We start from the raw sequence: 25,238 nt of genomic DNA, 5'->3' as shown, positions 1-25,238 counted from the left end.
CAACGATATGACGTCATTTTAATATTATAATCAAGAGCACATTGTTTATTCTGATTTGGAGAGGCTTGACCCGGCTTTCATTAACCCCTTCACCACGAGCAAGATCTCCCAAAGTCAACGAAAGCGTCTTAACATGCCAAGAATATACTACAAAAAGACGTCATTATGTTGAAGGAGTATGGAAGTCAGTGGAAGACAGGGCCATTTGTAAATAAGAAGATGGAAAGAAGGAAGAAAAAAAATGGGGGAGGGGATATAAATAAGAAGAAATGGTGTAACTTGTATGGGTAAAAAGAATCTCTAAAATGAATTACAAGCTGAGGACAAGGAAGCAGTGTAAGACGGAGACCATGGAACCCTTTAGGTAAGGAAAAAATGAAGGAAGAATATTTAGACGTGTGAAAAAATATCAATAAATGAATGACACGAGGTAATCCTGCAAGTATATTACGAGTACATGAAAAAACCGAAAGAAGGATCTTGGGCAAGCTTGACTAGTTGAAATACTTGCGAAGAAAGGTTGATGGAATTTAGTGTAGTTAAGGAAGAGGATGCGGTAGGTTAGTAACTGAGGTAGGCGAATGATGAAAAAGTATAGAGCTATTTTGAGAGAGAGGCAATATTTGACATCTTTAGCTGCTGAGAGTCGTCTAAAATAATAATAATAATAATAATGAAGACCAAGACGGTCATAAATTAATAAAGCCAAGTTTCTGGTCACCCTCCATCCCTAACCCTGACTGAATGGAACATATAGCCAGAGTTTTACATAGAAGAAATCCCTGTTGCTGGCAGTCTGAAGCCCTTTTCTACTTCACGTGCGACAATGCCATCACTTCCAATTATTTTTTGATCACTGTGCTACAGATCTTCGCTCAGATAAAAAAAAAAAAGAAAAAGAAAAAAAAAAAGAACTGGCTAAGTCTTCCTCCTAGATAAGGATAGGGACAGAGCGACATCAGACACTACGGTTTAATAGAGTTATTGTGCAGTCAAAGGCCTACGGGTATATTCTCGTCGGTTCATTAAGGAGACACCCTAGCACCTCTTCCTTTGCTATTTATTTGTAGGTGTGGCTGGTTAATACCATATTTTACGTTATTTTTGCAGGGTAGGGTGGTACTGGAAGAATTTATATAACAGAAAGGGATAGTAAAGGAGTGATAAACAAAACTGATCGCTTAGGAAACGGTGGTAGGGAGCTTCATGAACCCGACAAAAATACGGGCCAAAAAAAAAAAATCCCCCCAAAGCCAGGGAATTCTGTGTAGCCTGAAACGTTACAGAAAATAAAGCATTCTAGCTCTAACCTGTCTCTCTCCCACCGAATATCTTCACGTGTAATGGACCATCTACAAAAGCCGTCTGTGTTAGCTGCTGCAGATTCACCAGACTGATTTTCACTGCCCTTAGAGCGAGAAACAGGACAGGCAACAGCACTCCTGACGCCGACACTACAATTTGTTGATTATGGAATTCTGAAGGTTAAACGAAAAGAAAAAAAATGAGAGAAAAAAAAAGCAAATACTAGGTTAGGTGTGTGTGTGTGTGTGTGTGTGTGTGTGTGTGTGTGTGTGTGTGTGTGTGTGTGTGTGTGTGTGTGTGTGTGTGTGTGTGTGTGTGTGTGTGTGTGTGTGTGTGACTGAATAGGGAGGAGGAGATGGAGAGGACGATTCATTATTCATCTTTTGAGTGATTTTCCAAGGAAGGTTTAGATATTACTTATATTAACCCCCTTCACTAGGAGACCTCACCCCGAAGTTGAAAAAATAAATCGTAGAGACGTCGACAATAAACTACAATAATACAACATCCGTGTGAAGTGGTTATGGGAAAAAACTGAATTAAAATACAACCCGAAGCTCTCATGTCTTCCTACCATTCTTGCAGTGTTGATATGAATAAATTAATGATAAGTATGTTTCGTTAAATTTCGTTTTACCTTCTCAGATATTAGTTTTCTTCTTCTTCTTCAATGCACAGAGTTCCTGTTAGTGACTATCTTCTCTTAGACAAACTGCGAGATCAATCTCATTTAACTTCCTTCAGCAGGATTCTCAAACTCCATCCTCTAGTAGACCGTGCTGCACTAGGGAGGCGTTACTGATGCGGTGCTTGGCAGATTTTTCACACAGAAGATTGTAAAATGTACAGATATATCACGGTCACTGTTGATGAGATCTGAGCATGTTTTCTTGACTAGTACACATTATTCTCTTTGGCATTTACACGTCAGCACACACATCGGTCCACGTTGGCTTTATGTTTTTCTGTTTCACTGCTTTTACTCTCAGGTGTCACAAGTGGCTGTATGCATTTTATACTGAATGGCTTGTTGAATGTTGCGACAGAGTAGTTTCGTTCAGTGGTTAAGTCTACAGCAAGAGACACACAAAGAAATTATCTATCGACTTCTATTCCCTGAATGCCTTTTTACATCAGTCATAAGCGCATGGCACTTACTTAGTTTTTTCTATATATTTTAATAAATGTAGCCAAAATATTTTTGAGGTAAGGGTTTACATTATGAAATATCTGGTGAAGATTATTTTATAGTGGTCACACAGTGACTAGAATAACGATCCATGGATTCGTTCATTGCCTAAGTTTTGGATTCAATGCCTAAAGTCTTGGATTCACCGCCTAAGTTTGGCCTGGTTCACACTGCACTCTCCCGCCTGCCGGACGTGGGGCTTTCCTTTTCCTCTGGTATCCTGGCTAACCTGCCCCCCGCCCCGTCCCCCACGAACATGAGCGGCACGGGGACTGGCACGTCCTGGGGCGCGGGCGCGGGGGGCGTGCCGCTCTCCTCGCCGCTGTCGCTGAAGTGCACCTCTATGTCCCCGCCACCACACATCTGCGGGAGACACACCGGCACCCATTAGTGTGGCATCACTCAGCACCTTCAGTGTTTCTCACCACCTTTTGCTGCGTGACTCAAATACAAGGATAGCACCCAACAAACATTCCCCCACACTACGGCATATAACGTCTATTGAAACATCCAGGTTCTTATTTCAGTCCTATGTACGAATAGGCTGGGGTAAATGAGACTGCCCAAGGGTATCGTGATTAGCCAAGGAATCGAACCCGAAATCTCTCGGTTGCGAACCGAGTCTGCTTCCATTTATACCACCAACACTTCTTCAGCATCTTCACTATGACACTTAAGATATTATATTGATTGCTCTGTTTCATGGGGCTTATAAGCGTAACTGACAAGAAAAGCACTTAACACTGCCCCGACTACGACACAGTCGTCGAACATATAATCCAGGTCCCTATTTCAGTTGTAGGTGGAAACAGGCTTGTGGCGGGTTGTGACCACTTTATACGGAACTGACATTCTGGGAAGACCGACAAGCATGGGGCTGTCTACTCACTCTGGGTGTGGTCGGGTAGGGAGGCTCTCTTATGAGGTGATTGTGTCGGAAGTCGTGGGGGCCTGAGAGCGGCAGGGTGTAATGGCGGAGGTCTTGGCTGTGCTGGGGAATGGCTACTTGGTGCTGATGTTGCTGCTGCTGAGCGTGATGCTGCAAGGAAGGGGAGGGGTGCTGCTGCTGCTGATGGAGGTGCTGCTGACACTGCTGACCACGCGGCTGCTGGGATAGTGATGGGGACTGAGTGGCGGTGGCGACTCGCTGTTGTGGGTGCTGCTGCTGCTGCATGTGCGGCTGGACGTCGTGTCTGATGTCTCTGATGAGGGACATGGCGCCTCCTGGCCGGACACTCACCGTCACGTCCTCACAGTCTGAAACACATATGTGGGAACACATGTATGGTATAGCTGCGTTCATTAGTAAGGATACACATGTTGTCGTGCTGCTTACTGTGGAGTCCATTGTTTGTTGGATGTGGAACTGTTTCACTTAATACATGATTTATTTATCATTTGTGCATCAAGCACTGGTATAAAAGATCCACATTCCAACAATAGTGAACGCAGCAACAGACAACACCAGCACGTGTGCTCTTACTTGTAAGCGCAACTGTACATCACAATCTGAAACACAGGCACATTACCATAAATAAGCCTTTATTTGCGAAACAAAGAGGGAACCGACGGCTTAAAGGCTGGGAAACTTACTCGTTCCACATAAATTAATAAGGAAGAAAAAAGGCAAAATTCAAGATTATTTCATTTAGAGGAGACTGGAAACGCTCGCTTGCTACTCTATCAACACTGCCATTTAAAGCACAACACAACAATACACGAGTATACTGCAAGCCACTGTACTCACCACCACTGCAGGCCACCACATCAGGACTGTGGTCGCCGGGGTGGTGGTGCTGGTGCAGGCTGTGCTCGGTGTAGCACTCGTGGACCTTCTCCCCGGGGGCTTGAAACTCCCCCTGGACCTCCCCCTGGCCACCCTCCCCGGCCTTTTGCTTCTGCTGCCCCTGCTGCTGGTTCGGTATATTCTTTTGGGATTTTTGCATCTTTTCCGTGTTCCCGTCTTCCCTCGCTTGTCGTCGTCTGGCTGCCGCACTACACCGTACCTGCATCAATGTTGAAATACCCATGTTAAAAGAATGTCAATAATGATTCGCACTTTACTGGCAAACGTTTGAATTATTTTTACCTTCAGGAGAGAAAATTCGCCTTATTCTGTTGCACTGCATATTATTTACACTTAGGTCACATCTGCCACCTTCCCCTCTGACATATTCATACTACAGGGAAGCATCTAATCGCAGATAAACACACCAAGCCTCTCTCAGCTCAGGAACATCAGCCGGCAGAAGAACGTCAGCGTTAGAAGAGATAAAATATTAAACGACCGGTTGTCCTCCGCTGAATCTTTTAACAAACTACATAATATATCAGTATAGCACTTTGGGCGTCTAGTCAAACATTTACTGACATCTGCGTATTTTATCAGTCACCGATGCTACCCCTGATGAATTCTTCTACCCCGAAGAGCTCTACACTATCCCTCACTGTGTCAATATCAAGAAAAAATGAACCATGATGACAAGACTAACCCGCGAATCAGATGACACGATGCACGAGAAATATGAACAATATTCTTAACCCCTAAAATTCTGTTACTTAATTTTATATACCATCTGGCTGGAAACAGACGGTTTTTACTCACTTTAGGACAGACGCCTTGTAGTGAAGGGGTTAAAAATGACTATATCTAATCCCTTCAGCTCAAAAATTCTGTTGCAGGCAGAGTGAAAATTCTTGAAAGACGCACGAATACTATACGAAAGAGGTCAACTGAGAATATGTAGATAGAAATATACCAATAAATGAGCCAAATGACCCGTAATTACCTTAAGTCGAGCTGATACAATAAAGAAATAGTTAAGAAATTCACCTCGCAACCCAGACGCCAACCATTCCAAGGTGACAATGCTACAATACTCAGTCTGAAGTCCATTGTACCCAATTTTTCAGGTAATTTGATAATAGGTGTACATTTCTGCAGAGTGAGTGTGTAGGTAGTGCTAAGGACGAAGAGTGGAGTGGTATGGTGTGATGTGGTGTGGTGTGGGGTGCATCCGCCGGAGAATGGGATGATGTGGTTGTGGTGTAGGGGAAGCTGTGGAAGTGGTGTTGTGTGGGGTGCAGATGAGGTATTGGTGTGGAGTGGAGTGGAGTGGAATGGTGTGGTGTGGAGTGGTGTGGTTTTAGCTGGGTGCGGAATGCTGTGGGATGGGATGGCATGGCATGACATGGGGTGTGGTGTGGTGTGGTGTGGGTGCAGCCGTCACAGTAAACTGTGGACGTGGACGTGAGGTTGGCACGCGAGGCCCCAGTGCACGCTCACTCACTGCACGCAATTCCCACCTTCATGTCACCCGCTGTTTACGGCTGGCAGTGACCGCAAGTGACAGACAGTGACCACAGCTGAATACAAGTGACTGAATGAGTGACTATTAGTGACTTTGGATGAATAGTGGCGACCGTAACTGACTGCCTGTGACATAAGGTGACTGGCAGTAACCGTAATTGAACGGCAGTGACCGTAAGTGACTGGCAGTGACCATAACTGAATGGCAGTATCCATAAGCAACTGGAACTGACCGCAAATGGCTAGCAGTGATTGTCATTATTTACAACTTTCAGTTCTTAGCGCCCAATAACCGTCCCTAACCACTCGTAACAGTCAGTAACCGCCCGCATTCAACCTCGGCTCAATACAAACCTTGTTCCTACCAGACGAATACTCTTACGGTCTCAAATAGTCAGTCAATTCTACGAGTTTGTTTTGCTACACTGTTTCAGAGAGCGCATACCTCCGCCAACACCAATAAAATAACTAATTCCCGCATCAAAATCTAATAAATTCTTTCTTGACCCAACGTCCATCTATCCACCAGTGTTCATTAAAATCCAGTAACAGCTTTTTGAGATATTTTGTACACAGACGGACAAATAGACGGGTAAATAAATATCTCTATCCATCTTTGTTGGATGCAATGATTGTGACCGTCGTTACCCACCACGCCCTCCCTTCCCTGCCGTTGCCTCTCTTCCTCGCCTCCCCCCCCCCCTCCTCTTCTTCCAATTGCGTTCCCAAACTAATCAATGCCAACCCATCATTTCCTTCAAGGGTCGCTCCAACTCATGTGATTTGCTGCAACTACTCTCAAAGCCAACGTCAAAATGGCTCTCCAAAAATACTACCGTAGCCAACTGCATATAAGATATCGATATAAGCATAAACATCATTATTACCAACCTTGTTATTATGACCGCAATTCCTATGGATTTATCTGGTGAGACGACCAATAAAAATTATGTTATTATATGTGACATAATTTCACTTAAATTCAACGGAAAGTACAGCAGAGTAACCATCATCATCATCACCTTAACTCTATTCCATTAAAAAATAAGATGGGGAAACACACACACACACACACACACACACACACACACACACACACACACACACACACACACACAAATGACACTGAAAAAAGTAGACCCATCTATCAGAATCACCTACAAAAAACAGCCACACATTCATTAATACATCATTCAACCCCTCGAAATTCTCCACTCTGTAATGCATACTTTTAATTTTACTGTATGCATTGTCACTCATTTGCAACTGTTAAATTGATGACACACTAATTGCGCTGTTGACCTCGGGTGAGGGGAACACAAATAACTAGTCGTGTGTATCACCATTTTGTGTAGTGTACTTTCGCTAACGAATGTGCAGGGCTGATGAGTAACAAATTAAGGTTTGTGATACATTTTAAAAGCTGGTATATGTTAAAATAGTTCATATATTTTACACTATTATCTCAGTATGATATCACAACACTTTGGTTTCTTTTACGATTTAAAACAACGCAATCTAGAAACCACGAAGCATCATGAACACGCCTTCCTTTGTGGGTGACAAGGAAAAAAACAGTTCGTGTGTGTGTGTGTGTGTGTGTGTGTGTGTGTGTGTGTGTGTGTGTGTGTGTGTGTGTGTGTGTGTGTGTGTGTGTGTGTGTGTGTGTGTGTGTAAAGAAATATCAAGATACTCCGTAGAAATAAATTAACAGATCCTTACGTCGTTACTCACTAGGTTTTTGTCCATTTTTCAGTCAAGCAATAGGATTAGTCATATCTGTGGCGATTACACAAAAACTCAACCAGCAATGAAACTAATAAAATAAATATGGCCTCTATTCATCATCATCATCATCATAATCATCATCATCATCACTGTATTTTCCCAAGTTTTCCAGGGCAACATCTCTGCCTCCCAGTAAATGTATCAAGACATCTTACTCTTTTTAGCGTGCGTGAGCGAAGACCGTGGTGTTGCTCAGGCGTCACTTAGGAAAGCTCCCTGACTGGCATCCCGCGTAATAACCCTCTGGGGAGACTGGCAACCCGCTCCATGCATCCTGACGTGGCGAAAGTGAAGGCGGGAAGGAAGAGGGGGGCGTCGACCCCTTGTTTATTAATCGCTCTTTAGTATACGAAAAATGCATGACCTGACAAAGAGTAGGTGGCAAAAGACTTTCAATATACTGAGTCCCTACAGCACAAGAAAGTTTATACTATTATTATTTTTTTTTTTCAATACTGCTGCCAGACGAAATTATTCTGCTTAAGAAGTGATGAAATAATGAAGGCTCCATTTACTCCATTATCTGGGAAAGGCATCTCCCCAGGGCTGAATAAAATGGTGTGGGGACAGCATGAACGGAATCTAAATGACGTTCTCGTAGTGACGTGGCTAAGGCAGTAAGGCTAACAAATTTCCCACGTGAATTCATTACGTTAACTGTGGATTGAAGTGCCACAGAATGATATACTTTACCATTTAGCTATGACGGACTGATAAAAGTTTTTCTTCCGATACTGATGCACTGCCACGTTAATTACTGTGTATCATCAATCAAATGTGTAAAATAACGAGCTGGCATGTGTTAATGGGACTGGGGAGGTGACCTGTTAAATCTGTATTAGGGTGGTTTTGTGTGTGTGTGTGTGTGTGTGTGTGTGTGTGTGTGTGTGTGTGTGTGTGTGTGTGTGTGTGTGTGTGTGTGTGTGTGTGTGTGTGTGTGTGTGTGTGTGTGTGTGTGATTACTACTAAAAATAATAACAAGGATACGAGGATGCAACACTGAAGCAAGAGAGAGAGAGAGAGAGAGAGAGAGAGAGAGAGAGAGAGAGAGAGAGAGAGAGAGAGAAATAAGATCACGAAAGACAGAGTGGAATTGTTGACAGTGAGGAAATAGTCTCGAGGAAGATTGTGGCAAGCAGACAGATGGAGAAATTGAGTTTCTGAGGCACACAAAAAAGTATCTTAGTTTCAACCAATGCCAGAAAAACGTCTGGATTCATATAACTTTTGGCTTCATCTAATGAGTTTAGAAGCGAACTGAGATGGAACTGGTCCTTCTAAAAAACAAAAAGTGTGAAGAAACTAATGGTAAAAGTTATAAAGCCTTTACAGTAAAGCGTTTACTCCAAACTGACAAAGATCCTTACCTTCTTTCAGCTCAGTTAATGCCCTGTTGTCAGACTAGAGGACTGATCTGACTAGTAACCAAGAAGATTTATCCCACACCTCATAATTAAAACTCATCAAATTTCATGTAGCCACAACTTAATTTTTGAGCGGAGGGAGTGGCTCAGTTCCCTCAGATGAAAAAAAATCTATAACCACGACAGCCATACTGTAGGCTTGTCTACATATATTTACATGCCCAGAGTATAGATTATAGGTTTGTTGACTCGACCTTTTCAATATGGCGACGTCCTTGTGCTTTTTTCTTGCTATACCCAAAGGAACATCATCAAAGAGGAGTTTGTTCGAAAAGGTGGGGTTGTGCAATACGGTGATGCCACTTTCATGTCATTCTACCCATCGCCAAGAAATATAATGAATCTAGGGGAGAATTTTGAGTTCTTTTTACCATCAGCACGTCCTTCTACGCCGAAAATTGTTTAACAGTGGCAAAAGTATAATATAATGAAGTCCACTCGGTGAACATCAGTTCTTCATTACAAGAGGTCTTGTGTCAAACTGGAAAAATAGCTTCAATTTACAGTTCTTTCACCATAACCTGGCCAAGATTTTCGTCCGGTTGTGGCTTACTTCACGCATCTCTGTGGTAGAAAAAGGTAAAGCTACGGCTCTATGTCCTTTCCATAGCACTTCTTCGTGACTTGCAACATTTTCTAGTGCTGTTCTCTTGTTACAGCCCAGTATTCACGATGGGAAGAAGTCATTTTAGGCCAAGTTAACGTAAAAGGAATATATATATATATATATATATATATATATATATATATATATATATATATATATATATATATACAGAGAGAGAGAGAGAGAGAGAGAGAGAACGTTAATGTAGTCAAAGGATTAAAGTTGAAAGATACGAATTCTCTTACCTTAAGTATGATAAGGATGACAACGGATCCCACCATGAGGACGAGGACCACTCCAAGTAGCACTCCAAACAGGGGCGTCACCTCCACTGCCAGGGGGTTGGGGTCGGGACCTGGGGGCACAAAGGGGGGGAGGGCAAAAAATTAGACCAGGGGTTGGGGTCAGGTCCAAAGGGGGAGGAGAGAGGTCGTGAGTTACATCAGAGGGTTGGGGTCATGGCGCTGGGTTGGGGGAAAAGGGAATAATGGCTTAGACCAAGGGTTTGGAGTCATGGTCTATGGAGGGGAAGGGTCAAAGGGGGGTCAGTAGAGAAAGCGGTTGGGGTAAAGGTCTCAGGAGGGGGGAAGAGAGAGGCAGCTTGTTACACCAGGAGGATAGTGTGTGATGTACGTTAGATGAGAGGTAAGAGATCGGAGACTGTGAGGGGGGATAGGTAGGGGTAGGGTGGGTTAGACCAGGGGGCTGATAGGGGCAGTAGGTGAAAACAAGGAGGTTGGGGTCGAGGCCTCGGGGGGCAGGGGGGCAATGGGTTAGGTCAAGGACTGTCCTCACTTTCTCACGGTGCTGTTGGCTACTGATTTATAAAATTTTCCGTTCTGGGGCGCCTGGTTGGTTGAGATGTGTGTGTGTGTGTGTGTGTGTGTGTGTGTGTGTGTGTGTGTGTGTGTGTGTGTGTGTGTGTGTGTGTGTTGTTTTTTGTGCATGTGCGCTTCTTTGTTTTTGTTGTTTGCTTTGTGCTTAGTTGTTTGTTTGTTTGTGTGCTTAGAATTATGGGGCAGCTGACATTTTTATTGCGAGCTGTGCATGTTTTTCTGTCTATTTTTCACTGCACGTTTCCTCGTTGTGTGTTTTTTATGTGAATTTCGCGAGTGTGCTGCATATTTTGTGTTTTTAAAAGTGTTTGCAATTATACCTTTGTGCCTGCATTATGCCACCTGAATAATATAAAAATTGTGTATGTGCTTTGTGTGTAGTGTGTCTGTCCTGTTTAGATGACAAAGCGCGCACACACCTGGACACACACTGCAGACACATAAACACTCATAAGCACACACATATACGAGGATACACACAATTTTCCTATTCTCCCCTTCCATAAATTAACACATTTCACCATTTTCACTCATCATCTAATGTAATGCTGTAATTATTTTTACCGTATTCACAGGGGCTGCTATATATATATAGTGATTGTCTCTAACTGTGTCACTCCCTCACTCGCTCACTCACCCAATAGCGTCCTTTGTCTTGCCCATTCCCTCTCATCATCTCCTTAATCGTATTAGATGTTCCTGACACAATACACCTCGTTTTACACTGATAGTTTTCTCATTAAACCTTTGTCCTCTTCTCATTTTTACTGCTCTCTCTCTCTCTCTCTCTCTCTCATTTTCCATCATCTCTCTGCTTCTCTTACCTTACCCCCATCTCACCCTCACATCTCTTACATGTCATCCTTCACAACCCGTCAGGAAATTTACTTTATCGGAAAATTTCTTCAGAACTTTTAGTCTTTCCCAAAAATTTTCGTCTCCTCTCTCTCTCTCTCTCTCTCTCTCTCTCACACACACACACACACACACACACATTATCATTTAATTTTCATTTCGACTGTGTAACATCCCACTGTTTCAACTCTCTCTCTCTCTCTCTCTCTCTCTTTCAAAATTTACTGCTTCTCTCATTATCAACCCCACAAAACTTTTCCTACAACTCTGATTATTTCTCTGACACTCGTACTTATAAACATTCTTAGTATATACAGCATTTTTCAACATACACATCTATAAAAAAAAAAAAAAAAAGCCTCTAGTATGCAGGTCCATAAATTAAAAAAAAAAAAAAAAAAAATAACACCCTATTTCAATTTACTCTGATACCTCGGCTTTATTTATTTAAGCGTCTGTCTGTCTGTCTGTCTGTCTGTCTCCGGACGCCTCAACCCCGGAAAGGATGGTTACAAACGAATCGCCTCCTTGTCACTGTCCTTCGCCATCAAGGCTGCCCTCTCTCCAACTCACACCCCTCTCACCCATATACCTCTCTACCCCATCCCTTCATCTCATTCTCGGTTTTCCCCTCCCCTCCTCTCCTCAAGTTAGGAAAGACTTCTCCAACTGAACAGAAAGACTAGACTTAACCCCTCCAAGTCGAAAAAGTCCATCTCAGTCCAAATAAATCATCTAACAGTGAAAGAAATAAAATAAAAATAACAATGCTTTCGTATAAAATGATTAATCTGATAAAATAGATAACTAGAGTAAATATTTATGTTCCCAGAATATATGAAGTCTTATGTTTTTATCTTTCTTCTCAGGGATTTTTTTTTTTATATACTGCAGTCTATATCTTTTAGTACAAAACAGAATAAGGAAATTAGTCTACTCTGCATCCTTTCTATAATATTTTTCCTGACATGTTCCGACTTCCAGTGTTAATTTCTTGTTACAGCATTGCATTCAAGGTGGACTGATGGCAATTATGGACCTAGTTAAAGTGAGCAATGCAGTCTCTCTCTCTCTCTCGCGTTAATAAAACAAGAAGCTGATATCGTGACGGGAAGTAAGAAAGTTTTCCAAGAACAATCACGAAAGAAAATTAAAGAGAGACATAATAATAATAAGAGTAAAGGTTATGTTGTGTATATTTCTTTGTGCAGAGACATTTGTAAATTAATTCGCGGAAAATCAGGTAAAATGCATGAGATTACCGGGAAGGAGGGGGGGGGGAAGGAAAATAAATCTTTGTCTAGACGCTACTATACTCTTTTCACTCTAACTTGGCCTAAATTTTGCCATCTTTCCACCTTGAATGCTGAACTGTGGCAAGAGCATAGCACTAATATTTGGTGATAGTCACGAAGAAGTGATAGGGAAAGAATGCAGAGCCGTAGCTTTTCCGCCAATGTATTATGTGAAATAAACAGCACCTCAATCTCTCTCTCTCTCTACACTGCTTTCTTCCCTAAAATTCCCACTTCTCACACTTCCCTCTTTGCCCTTCCCTACACTTCCATCCCTCACTCCACGCTTCTTTCTCCTCCAAATTTCCACTTCACACACTTCCCTCCCATCTCTCCCCACGCCTCCACCCCGCCCTTAAGCTCCCTTCTCCCCACATCTTCATCCACCCCACTCATCTTTCCCTCCCTTCCCCCTTACCCACCTTCCTGATCGCTGCTGGTGCCTAGTCTCGTCTCCAGCTGTTTGACGGGCAGCTTCTGCGTGAGGGCCACCAGGCGAGTGATGCCGCTGCGTCCCTTGGCATTCCCGGCATACACAATCAGCTGGAACTCCGATTCGTTGTCCAAGCCAGTCACCAGGAACCTGACAAACCCAGAAGAGGAGTTGAGGATGAATGACTTAACCCCTTCCGTATCGTGAGTTATTATCTAGTTACTCTTGTTACCACCAGAGGTCTTTTACTTAGCGTAGACTCTCGTGTAGTGAAAGGGTTATTGATGGTTATATCTAAGCCATCCAGTTAAAAAAAAGTCTCTCCATAGCTTTGAAAAACTGTCTGAAGATAGTAAAAATGAAATGGAAAAGACGTTACTATACCTAAGGGGTTAAGAATATGCAGTCATTTGTGTTCAGAGTTACAAATGCTCAGTGTTGTAGTTTAGGTCTATATTTAAGAGCAGAGTGAGTGTTCCAGCCCAACCATCAGGAGCCCACCAAAAATACGGAGATCTTGTTAGGGATTGAGAGGATCAGTGATAAAAGGCGAGGCATTCATCAAAGTACAGGGTTCATAATCAGCCCCTCTGTTTATCTTTCTATCTCCTGTCAATATAATCTATCTATCTAACTGCCATCTTGTCTCTGTCTATTATCAACTTGGAGCCTCAGTGATCCCCCCCCCCCTCACACAGATGGTTTTAATGTTAACAAAGGCTTCTCATACTTAAGGTATATATGGCTGTATCTAACCCCTCCATTTCGAAAAATTAAAAAAAAAAAATTGTCTTTAGTTGAACAGAAGCACCTGAGAGTAACAAGAATAAAATGAGAACTACATCACCAGAGCGAAAGAGTTAAAATGGAGAGGGATAGAGGTGCACGCAGGCCTTGTTTTAGACAGTCATTTACGGAACATATGTGAGTTTTATGTACCTTATCAGGGGGTATGTGATGTTATACGAACTTAGCAGAGAAGAGTGAGGTCAAACATTTCTCTACCTTGTTCATACGTTTCACAAAATTACCACCACCGACTTAAATACCTGAAAAAAAGAATAAAATATAAAAAAGGTGCACCAACCTTGGCACATCCGCGGTAATGTTGGCCTTGAGAGTGTGTGGGTTGGTGCCGTAGACTTCCATGGCGAAGGTCTGGTTGAGCCCCCCGTCGAAGCCCGCCGAGCACGCCACCGTCAGGCTGCTGGCAGACACGTTGAAGAGAGAGCAGTTCGTTGGGGCCTCGGGCTTGGCTGTGACATCAGGAGAGGAAGGGGACATTAGTACACAAACACACAGACGCACATGAACACACACACACACACACACACACACACACACACACACACACACACACACACACACACAGATGCACATGAACACACACACACATCAATACACACAAAAACACAGTGACACATGAAGACACACAGATCGGTACATATAAACACACACTGACACATCAACACACATACATCAGTACATATTAACACACAGAAACACATGAACACACATCAGTACATACAAACACAGTGACATAAACACACACATCAGAATATAAACACACACACACACACACACACACACACGCCTTCACTATCCTAATGCACATATTTTCCGCAGTGCACAGTCATGACCTATACACACACTCCGCCATACTTACTTCTCCACCAAGTCATACCACGATCTATCCTCTGCCTTCACCGTCTTTCATGTGAGTATTTTTAATCACGGCACTAATAAATCTCCAATACCGTCGGCCAAGCAGTAATTACTTGGCATTACCTCTGAGGGCTAAATTTGGAAAGTAATTATGGCACAAACTCAGTAATTTAGTCCTCTGAGCCCACACCATTCCCTTATTTCATTTATTTCGCTTGGCGTTAATCAGAAAAAAATCTTATAAGTGGCTTAAAGCAGTGAACAAATTAAATAATCAAGAGAAATGGCCCTCTTAACACTTTAGCTACAGTGTGTGAGGTTTGTAATTTAATCCGGCTATCCTTTTTTCTTTTTTTTTCGAAGATTATCACTGTGTTAAATCGGGGTAAAAACTGTCATGGTATAATTGTGTACCTTCACAATAAACACAACTTCAGTACATGGACAATTTCATCCAGCAAAAATAAATCACAGATCCTGACATCACATTACAGCGAATTTCTGAAATGAAAAAATTATCTCCGTTTTCGCATAATTTTTGCACTGATACATGATCATCTTAATTAATACTCACTGGCACGTATGACATGGAAGACACAGGGATGAAAAAGAAAATAATGAGGTAGCAAGAGTAAACCAAGAAAGGACACAGCCATACGGAAGGAAGTCCTTGATATTAACACAGGTAACTCATCAACGCAGACCGCTTCTTTTCACCTAACACTGATCCGTCACCCCATCTCAGCTTAAGTGAAGGATAAGTGAAGTCAGACTGGAAGATAAATTTCACTAGTAACCAAGGAGGGTCAATTCAACTCAACAGTTTAATTGACGGCTGTGTAATCATAATGGAGAATAAATCTGACCAATAAACAACGACAGTCATTCCCATCTTCTAAATAAGTTCAGGCAAACATGGCTTGGTATTCAGCTTTGAGAGAGGCCCAGTTCTGTCAGATGAAAACAAAACCAGCTATACTTAATACTCACTGGCAGGTATGACATGGAAGACGCAGGGTTCGGCTTGTCTGCCCACCATGTTCTCGGAGAAGCATAAGAGGGTGCCGTACTCGTGGTCTGAGGTGGGGGTGAAGATGACCACGCTGCGACCCCCCAGACCCACCGTGAACCTCTCCTGCGGCACCTCCAGGCTCTCCACCGTGTTGTTGAAGGTCCAGTAGAAACGAGACACCTGGAGAAAAAAACGTAAAACAATTACCAGAAAAGTTTAAAGTCAACCATCATCATCACCATCATCCACTATTTAGAAAGGCATGAATAAACAAAATTCCTCTAAGCTCTCCACGTGTTTTTGAAAGTTCAGTAGAAACGAAATACCTGGAAAAATACCATAAAATAATAAACGGAAATGCTTAAATCCAATCATCATCATCATCATCACCCAGTTAATTACAGAAGCATGAAAAAATAAAGTTCTTTTAGGCACTCCTGTGTGTTTTTGATGATCCAGCACAAGCGAGACAGTTAATGAAAAACCAATGTATGATGATTAATGTTGTGTTTAACTCAAATCATCATCATCATCACCATTCTTAAGCCATTTACTACAGTACTATAGCCAAATAAAGGAGAAAGGAAAACACCTGCACATTTTTCACGGTATTGTTAAACATTTCGAAGCAAAAAAAAGAAAAAAACTATGAGCACCAAAACAATGAATAACTAACAATTTTTTTTTAGTCATATATAATCATCAACATTAGGAACCCCTTCACCCAGAGGACATCATCTTCACTTTAGTCTTGTTATGTCCTGATGGTTTTATTCAGATTAAGACCCTCCTTTCGAACTGCAGGGGGTAGATTAAAGGTGTGCACAGGTAAGATTCAGAGAGGAACTGCCTCTCTTTGTTTTGCCATTTACAAAGTGCTCCTCCTCCCCTTCTCCTTCTCTCTCTCTCTCTCTCAACAGCCCCTGCCCCCCAAACTGTCTCTGCAAGCCACTAGACACGTTCTATAAAAAAACCTGTCAGTGTCACAATCTTCTCTTTAGTTGAATAAATTTATGTGGCACCAACAAAAATAGATTAAAGATTACGTCCACGTGTCGGTGTGGTGAATGGACCCCGCTAATTGTTTGAGTAATGCTATAAAAATGAAAAGCTGGGAAGGAAGACGGAGGAGAAAAATGAGAAGAATGAAAATATTTGAAGTGACGAAAGATGGGAACAATGGCAGGGAAAGGAAGGTGGAAGGAAATACTGAAAATATATTAAGAAATGAAATATGAGAGAAGAAAAAGATGGAAGAAAAAATAAAGTTGGAATACTACAAAACCAAATGTGAAAAAGAGAGAGGAACAAAAGATACATAAAAAAAAAGAAAAAAAAAGCTGAAGGTGTTTCCGGGATAAAATAGTGAATGTAAATAATATATATATATAAAGGGCCGGAAGGGAAAAAAGAAAAATGACTTAAAAAACGATGGAAAAAGGTCAAAGAGGAAAAGCGCCCAAGAAAGGAAAATGGAAGGAACTAAAAATAAATACAAGAAAAAAAAACGAACAGAAAGTAAAAAGAGAAATGCAAAAATAGCAAGGGTGGGAAGGGCAAAGGAAAATGTTGGAAGGTGAGAGAGGAAAGAAACAAAGGAAAGGGATGAAAGGAGGAAGATAAAAGAAAGTGTCAGGGAAAGAAAGGTGATAAAAACGAAAGACGATGGAAAAAGTTCGCAAGAGAAAAGTGGATTTGACGGAAGAAAGGAGGAAAGTAAAATGCAATAACAATAACAATGAAATGGAAGGAGGGTGGAGGGGGTGAAATAAAAGAAAGGAAATACAGAGAAGAAAAAGAAAACAGAAAAGGAGAAAAAGTATCAGTTCCTTATCTAACTGGATGTCGATATTAGATTATTTTGGTTTCACCTGAACGACTATGTTTAACTTGGGAATGATGTCTTCTACTGAAGGCGTTAAAGATAACCATTATTAACCCCTCCAGTTTGAAAAGTCTTCCCTCACTTGAGCAAAAGCGTCTAAAGAAAACTACTACCACCACTACTACTACTCATTACAAACACACTTTCCCCCTTCGTACATGCCCAGTAGGGGAAATATCAGTTTTGCTTATCACTCACCTTTTGTGGAGCTCTCTTATAATAGATAAAAATATAACTGTTAAAAGGAAGTAAAACTCTATCCAGTAAATACCATCACCTTGTCGAAATACAGCTGAAAAAATCAATTTTGTCGACACGCAATGTCCAGCTTAACGTGGCAATTTGTTGGGTTATGGCCATACATTAATAAAACTCTGGCATACTGCACCAGTCTCCCCTCTCCTCTCTCTCTTCTCTCTCTCTTTCTACCGTCCTCTCTCTCTCTCTCTCTCTCTCTCTCTCCACAAGACTAACAACAATAACGAAGCAATACAGAGTTCCACCACGCATACAGGTGAGAGCCGACAATTAGCAAAAACAACAGGTATTCGAGCCCGCAAAGTGGAAGACATACGTGCAAATTCCCTAGACTTTCCCCCCCCCGCAAGGATGATATTGAGTTAGGCTTGGGTTGGCCTGGGCAGTTAGGAAGAAGGTTGGTTTGGTGTGTGAGGTTGGGGGGGGTGAAAGGCGTTTGAAAGGGAGGGGGTTATCATTCTATAAGTTAGGCTAGATTTGGTTAATTTACATAAGTTCTGAAGCGGAAGTTGATGTTATGTCGCGCTGTTGAGGTAGGTGTGGTCAGGCAGTGAAGGGACTAGGCTTGGTTAGGTTGGGTATGGTTAGGTTAGGTTAGGTTAGGTGAGGTATGGTTAGGTTAGGTTAGGTAAAGGAGCTATGGTATGTTAGATTACGAAAGACTAATTAAAACATATTAAAGGCCGGCAAATTGGAACAAATAAGCGACATCTATCTAGTCTTTGTAACACGGACATAATTGCGTTGTGTGTGCGCTCAGCCCTTCAGCGCTCTCCAATTACGCACTGCCAATTAAGTACTGTGCCGGGAAGTAGAATTGTGACGAGCGACACTAACTGGAATTCGCGAAAATGACACGAACAACGAGAATGACATGAAAAATCGAGCACGGAGAGGCAAAAATCGAACTGAGATTAATAAGGGAAAAATATTTTGAATGGATGATAGATAGCGGAAAAGCAGTGAACAAACAATGGATAGATGGACAGGAGTGAGCAGGATGGGCTGGGATGATAGTATGTAGAGATGCAAGGCAGAGAAAGTACACCCTGTTAAGAATGGTGTTGTAGGTCAGGTGATATTGGCGGCGAGAAGGTCCAGATCAAAGTTTTCTCTAAGAACAACATTAGGAATCTATGCACGTTTTAATCTTGTATATTTCGACTTAAAGTTTTCTCATGAACAACAAGAACATAACAACAGCAATATGCTAAGCACGTATTGCCCTTCTTCAAATCTAAATTTTCTCCAAGAACAAAGGCAAGAACAACGAGGAAATAGGCACCCATTACGCTCATATACCTTGCGTTCAGGTTCACAGGCGCAAAAAGTGGCTGGATCAATTTATTTTTATTTTTTTCTGCAAATTGCTTTTCAGTGCAGTGTTTTCCAGGACCCTCAGACTAATAGGACTTTAGATTGGCAAGGCAGGAAGTGGGGGGGTATATATGACTTTGCTCTCTCTTTGCATTATCTATCTATCTGTCTATCTATCTATCTTCTGTATTTGCTTATCTCCTGTCGTTTCAGGGCATGTTTTCTACCCACCTATATATCGATCTGCGTATTAAACGATTTATTTAATTATCGATTATCTGTATCTATCTGTTAATCAGCCACTCAGTCAGTCATTCGATCTATCTGTCCACATACGTATTCCTACTATATCTATCAATTTACCTACCGTGTTTATTCAGACACTCACCTGAAACACAGCATTCACTTCACAGGTAACACGGGCATCCTCTAATTTGGAGACCTCATACATGCTCACCTAAATCAATCAGTCAGTTTATCTATCTATCTATCTATCTATCCATCCATCCATCTATCTATCTATCTCCCAAAGCACACTCACCTGGGGCACGGCATCCACCTCGCAGGTAACATGCGCATCCTCTAACTTGGAGACGCCGTACACGCTCACCTGTCCAGGTCGACAAACAGGCGCGTCTGTAAGGGAGAGAGGAATGCTAGTAGGTGGGCAAGTAGACCGGAAGTAGACAGAGAAATAGATATAGATATACACAGACTGGCTGACGTATAGATAAATAGATAGACAGACAGATAGACCAGACGGCAACAAACACACATACACGAATAAGGGGAAAGAAAGAAAAATGATAATGGCTAAAACGTTCTTGTATTTATTTCACTCCACAACCCACTTTCTGCTCGGTCCATGTACAAACCCATGAGCACAAGAGCAACTATTTCTCCACCAATATCGATTCGCCCTTCAGTGCTCAGTCTGAACAATGAAAAACTAGCGGCCTTCACTTATAAATACAACTGGGCCTGCCGTGTGGAGTTAGGTTTAGAGGATTACCATTTTACGTCAGATCACAGTAGACGTGAGATAAAAACAAGTATATCTAGTGCCACGCAGGATCCCCCAACACACCACAGCCTCTACTAGTTATAAGTGCAGGCGACTGTGCATCCCCAACAAAGCCTTCATTGAGAGCGAGTCACAAGATATAAACAGTCCACGCTTTGTGTATATTTTATAAGCGATACCAGGACTACCCCACTACAAAATCTGGCCCAACATCGCTTAAGTTTTAGGGTCAAGGCGGCAACACACACACACACACACACACACAAAGACATCCACCCACTCACCCACATCCACACCCACCTCCACCCCCCCCCTCCACACACAAACACAGGGGGAGGGGTGCACTGATAAAAAATGCCGCTAGCACCGCCGGCCCGTTCCTTTTTCATCCGCATTTTTTCCAATCAACTGCGAGAATCTTTTGGGCGCCAGGCTTTTTCATTAACCCTTTCGCTGCTGGATTTCTCTCTCGCCCCTGAATAAATCGCACAGTGTTAGCCAGAATCCTGAATTGCGTCCATGGTAGAGATGTGACTGAGATTTTTTTATTTTTACTGCGAACCGTACGACTGCAAGGATTTCTCTCAGCTGGGCAAAACCGTCTGACTTTATCGCTGAATGATGACACTATAATTTCCAATACGATATTATTTTTCTTTGCTTTTTTACTTAATTTTATTCAGGTCAAGACGATTTCACTAACTTACGAATGACCTACCACACTCAAGAAATTTCGTCCCTTCACGATATATATAAAGCACATTTTTGAAACAGGATAATAACTATTGGCCTTTTGACTACATGATTTTTTAATTGGCGGAATAAAATGACGTGTGTCTATTACAGCAAATCAGAAAATAAATAAATAAATAAATCTTTCGCCCTCTTTGGAATTTTACCGTAGTTCATTCACTTCAAACTGGCTGAGATTGTCGTCCTTCTGCAGCTTCACATCCTGTAGCTCAAAGGGAGAAATTACACGATACAACGGCTCTATATCCTTTCCACAGCACTTCTTCGTGACTAGCAGCATATTCTAGCGCTAATCTCTTCTTACAGCTCAGCATTCACGGTGGAGGGATGGCAATTTTACGCCTAGTTAAAGTGACAAGAGTACAGTCAAAGGATTTTAAAATGTCTTCATAAATCTTTAAAAAAAATCCTTGGCTTTAATCTGAATAAAAGATATAAGTCAGTCTCTGGCAGATAAAAAGAAGAAAAAATAAAAGCGATTCCAGTTAACGAGTGATGAAAAATGGATGATGGTGTCTTGAAAGGTCAAAATAAACTGCTTGCAAAAGGCCAAGGTTGGGATAGTACAGAGATAGAGAGAGAGAGAGAGAGAGAGAGAGAGAGAGAGAGAGTGTGTGTGTGTGTGTGTGTGTGTGTGTGTGTGTGTGTGTGTGTGTGTGTGTGTTATTTTAGTTTCATAACTTTAGCGAATTAGCAGCACAAGCGAGAAAAAGGCACTGACCAAAACAGCTTTTAAAAACTTAAGGAGTTCTCTTACTTTCCAAGCTTCAGCGTCTACACTTATATCAATTCTCAAAAGTGCCTTATTTCTTTGTATATTCCTGAAATTTCCTATTTTATTTTAGTTTAAGACTTTTAGAACCGGAGGAGTTATCTGGAACCTTCATCAACATGTATATTGCTAGAGGTCTTTTTCACGTTGCATAAAATCATCTCGGTAATGGCGGTAACTTTCATATCTGTATTACCCCCTTTCAAGCGTAGGGGCCAGAGGCTAGGTCACCGTAGTCCACAATATCTAAGGATAGGAGGCAAACCTGCGACCCTGGTAGCGGTTACGTGACAGAAAAATCGTCGACCACCTCTAGGAGTCGACTCGTTGCCCCTAAGCCGAAACGCGATCCTACCCGAGAACTCTACCAACCGCACCGCCAGGCTCGATGGTCAGAGTAAAAGATCAAATGCATCCACAGGTTCAAAAAATGGGGTTTAATCTTCATCAAGGACACTAAAGAGCACAAAGTCAAATCCGGGAAATCACCAGCAATCAGCATCCCGACAGAAAGCATTACCACTACACCCTGTTGGCTCTCTCTCTCCTCTCCACCGACACACAAAAGCCAGAAGCTGCACAAAGGAGGGAGGGATATGAGAGCACAATGCATTTTCTTTGTTTCGGTGGGAGAATAAAAACAAATGAGAAATGATGAGAAACCGCCCCGAACACAGACATACATCATTCAACCGCTTCTCTCTCTCTCTGCCTGTAAATATGAAGAAGCTTTCCTGGATGTTAGAAAATAATGCAAATAGGACTTAGGGCATGTGTATCATCCAGCCTACCCCAGAAAGACCAAGGATGGGAGTGAGAATGAGGAGAGAAAGAAGAGTGAGATGAGAGCAAAGGAAGTGAGGAAAGAAAGAAAATTGGAAGGATAATTTGAGAAAAAATGAACAAAGAAGATGAAGAAAAAGAGAGGGGAAAATCAGAGACAGAAGAGGGAAGAAAGAACAGGAAAAAGGAGTCAAAATAACAGAAAACTTACACTGAACAGCAAGTATGACAGGTGGAGAGGTCGAGTCCCCTTCAACATTACTCGCTTGACATGTGTACCTCCCAGCTTGCTTCCTCGTCACTTCCTGCACCACTAGACTGCGGTTCGTCAGCAGGATTCCGTTCTCCTTCTCCTGCCGCACCAACACACCCTGGAGAGAGACATAGAGATAGGTATGAGTGGTGTGGGGCAGAGGGCATGGTGTGAGGTGTCAGGTGAATGTGGGAGGTGGGGGTAGGGTGTGGAAGGTGTGGGTAGGGTGTGAGAGGTCAGGGGAAGGGTGAGAGGACCCATTATACAGCCATTAATCAGTAGGAAGTCTTTCTCCTACTTCATTCTCACAAACACACCCAGGTAGAAGAGGAATTGAGATTTTATGCTTATGGATTGCACTAGGGTTCTTAAACGTAGATACCAGACGACATAGGGTAAAGATGAAAGGTGTATGGGGCATGTTGGGACGGAGTGGAGAGAGGGAAGTGAGCTGTTTAATGGAGTGAGGGGTTGGGTGAGAGGTGTATGGAAGGGTAGGTGGGGAAAATAAAATAGGGATGAGGGGAAACAGAAGGTGTAAGACTTATATAAGACCACCTGCTTTATTTAATTATTCTCTTGCTGCATGTCATGTGGCCAGACAGGACCAATTAGCTCAGGTGTATACAATGATCACTCGCAGGTGTGTCTCGCTCAGTGAATGCGTTCTCCTAAAATGGCTCCCTTGCAATAATCATAGTGCGTTTACTTTGACCTGACATTAACCCCTCTCAGTTTTGATGATGGCCGACTGATTAAGTTTAGAAAAAAAAAAAATTACTAGTAACAAAGGAGACTCATTCCTACCTCATAACCAAGTCTCATCAAATGTCATGCAAGCCCAACTTAGTAATCAAGTGGTAAGAGTCGCCCAGTTCCCTCAGATGAAAACAAATTGACTACAGTAGATAACAGGGACCTGCCTACACCTCCGCCTACTCAGTTTTCATCATGGCTACTTACATTGTGCTTCCAGACGACCTTGTACGCCCTGGGATTGGCTTTGACACGACACTCGAAGTACACATCGTCTCCTTCTCTGATGTTCTGTGGGTTGAGAGTCGCTCCTAGCACCGCCTCCGCTGTGGGGGTGTCTGTGGAGCGGTGAGGGAGTGAGGTTAGGAACGTGGTGAAGTGATGAGGGGTGTGTGGTTAGTGTGGTGAAATGGTGAGGGGGTGGTTAGGAGCCTCCTCCTCCTCCTCCTAGAACAACAATTACCACTACTATTATTACTACTACTACTGCTAAAAAAAATAAAAAATTAAAAAAAAAAATAATAATAATAATAACAATAGTAATAAACACGTTCTATCAAAGGGGCTATGGAAAAAAGTGAATGACAATCAGCTATCATTTCACTGTAACAAAATTATCACTCAGTGTCTGTTTACAACGATATAACGACAGAATAAACATGTCTGATGGAACCGCGCACCATTTATCCTGAGTGCAATCAAGTTGAGCGCTGCTTGTAAAATCCAGCCGAAAAAAGGGCAATAAAAGTCCAGATAAAACGAAAAAAGTGGAACATTCTTTTTCTCTCCTGTGCCCCACTTGTTTCTGTGGCCCCAGGCAGAACTAATATTCCATTCGTCTCATGATTTCACAGTGGCTTGATTTGTTTATATGCAGGAATTACTGATGCGGATATTTTGCTCACTGGAAAGACATAACATCATCGTACGTGCTAAAATCTCTACCTATAATAGTTTAATCTTTTTGGTCATATTTTAAGCAGTTCAATCCAAGGACGTATTTCCCGTATTATTTTCACTGTTCTCGGGCGATTTTATTCAACCTGGGAGAGATCTTTCCAACTGGAGATCTAGAATTCATTTATTTATTCACTAACACAAATTGTCCTCAAAGCTAAATAAAACAGTGTGGAGGCAGCTAGAATAAAGAAAATAAAAACATGGAACTGAAGGTGTTAAAACGCCAAACTGAAAATAAAGGAAGGCGAACATAGTGCAAATACATATACTGATTTTTTCTATAATTCCAATGGCGTTTTTAGAACCACACTCATCTTACCTCAGGCAGTAGTGGCAGTTGCAATCCCACGCTCATACGAATGTGAACCCAGTGAACTGCAGGCTACACGTTACCTTTCTACTGCAGTCCACCAACCTATTCTTGGAGGTTAGGAAGGGGAACTAAGGGACATTTATACTGTATGGCCAGGCAGCGAAGCCACCCGGTCGGAACAATGCCACCACGTGAAGGCGTCCCTCTCCAGCACCCACCCTCCCACTAGGCAAAGTTATTCAGCTTAGGAGAGACTTCCAAATTATAAAGTCAGATAAAACTTTACATATATCTTTCACCGACTCGTTCACCAATCGCACTGAAATCATTAACCCCTTCAAATCCGGGGACGTATTATTCATTTTATTCGTTTATACTTTACCAACGTGGGGAGGTCAGATGTATATTTCAGCAACTCCTTTCACTACAAGAGTTCTCGTTAAAG

At 42.2% G+C, this 25,238-nt stretch overlaps 1 protein-coding gene across 1 annotated transcript in view; it reads right to left on the bottom strand.

Annotated features, from left to right (window-relative positions):
• Window positions 1-2,659: 2,659 nt before the first annotated feature.
• LOC145401347 (neural cell adhesion molecule 2-like) overlaps window positions 2,660-25,238 on the bottom strand; it is a 61,644-nt gene continuing 39,065 nt past the window's right edge. Inside the window, exons 9-18 of the mRNA XM_080273672.1 lie at window positions 23,728-23,858; window positions 22,723-22,882; window positions 19,721-19,815; window positions 15,698-15,899; window positions 14,130-14,298; window positions 13,032-13,192; window positions 9,869-9,978; window positions 4,242-4,500; window positions 3,384-3,751; window positions 2,660-2,857 (exon numbers count right to left, since the gene is read on the bottom strand). Coding sequence (XP_080129798.1) covers window positions 2,660-2,857; window positions 3,384-3,751; window positions 4,242-4,500; window positions 9,869-9,978; window positions 13,032-13,192; window positions 14,130-14,298; window positions 15,698-15,899; window positions 19,721-19,815; window positions 22,723-22,882; window positions 23,728-23,858 — 1,853 coding nt within the window. The remainder of the gene's footprint in view (window positions 2,858-3,383; window positions 3,752-4,241; window positions 4,501-9,868; window positions 9,979-13,031; window positions 13,193-14,129; window positions 14,299-15,697; window positions 15,900-19,720; window positions 19,816-22,722; window positions 22,883-23,727; window positions 23,859-25,238) is intronic.

The sequence above is a fragment of the Coenobita brevimanus genome, chromosome 55 (assembly GCF_032717465.1).
Source record: "Coenobita brevimanus isolate Jiangsu-jjx chromosome 55, ASM3271746v2, whole genome shotgun sequence".
Lineage (NCBI taxonomy): Eukaryota > Metazoa > Arthropoda > Malacostraca > Decapoda > Coenobitidae > Coenobita > Coenobita brevimanus.
The sequence above is the reverse complement of the archived record's forward strand: the minus strand, read 5'-3'. Positions and strand labels throughout refer to the sequence as shown.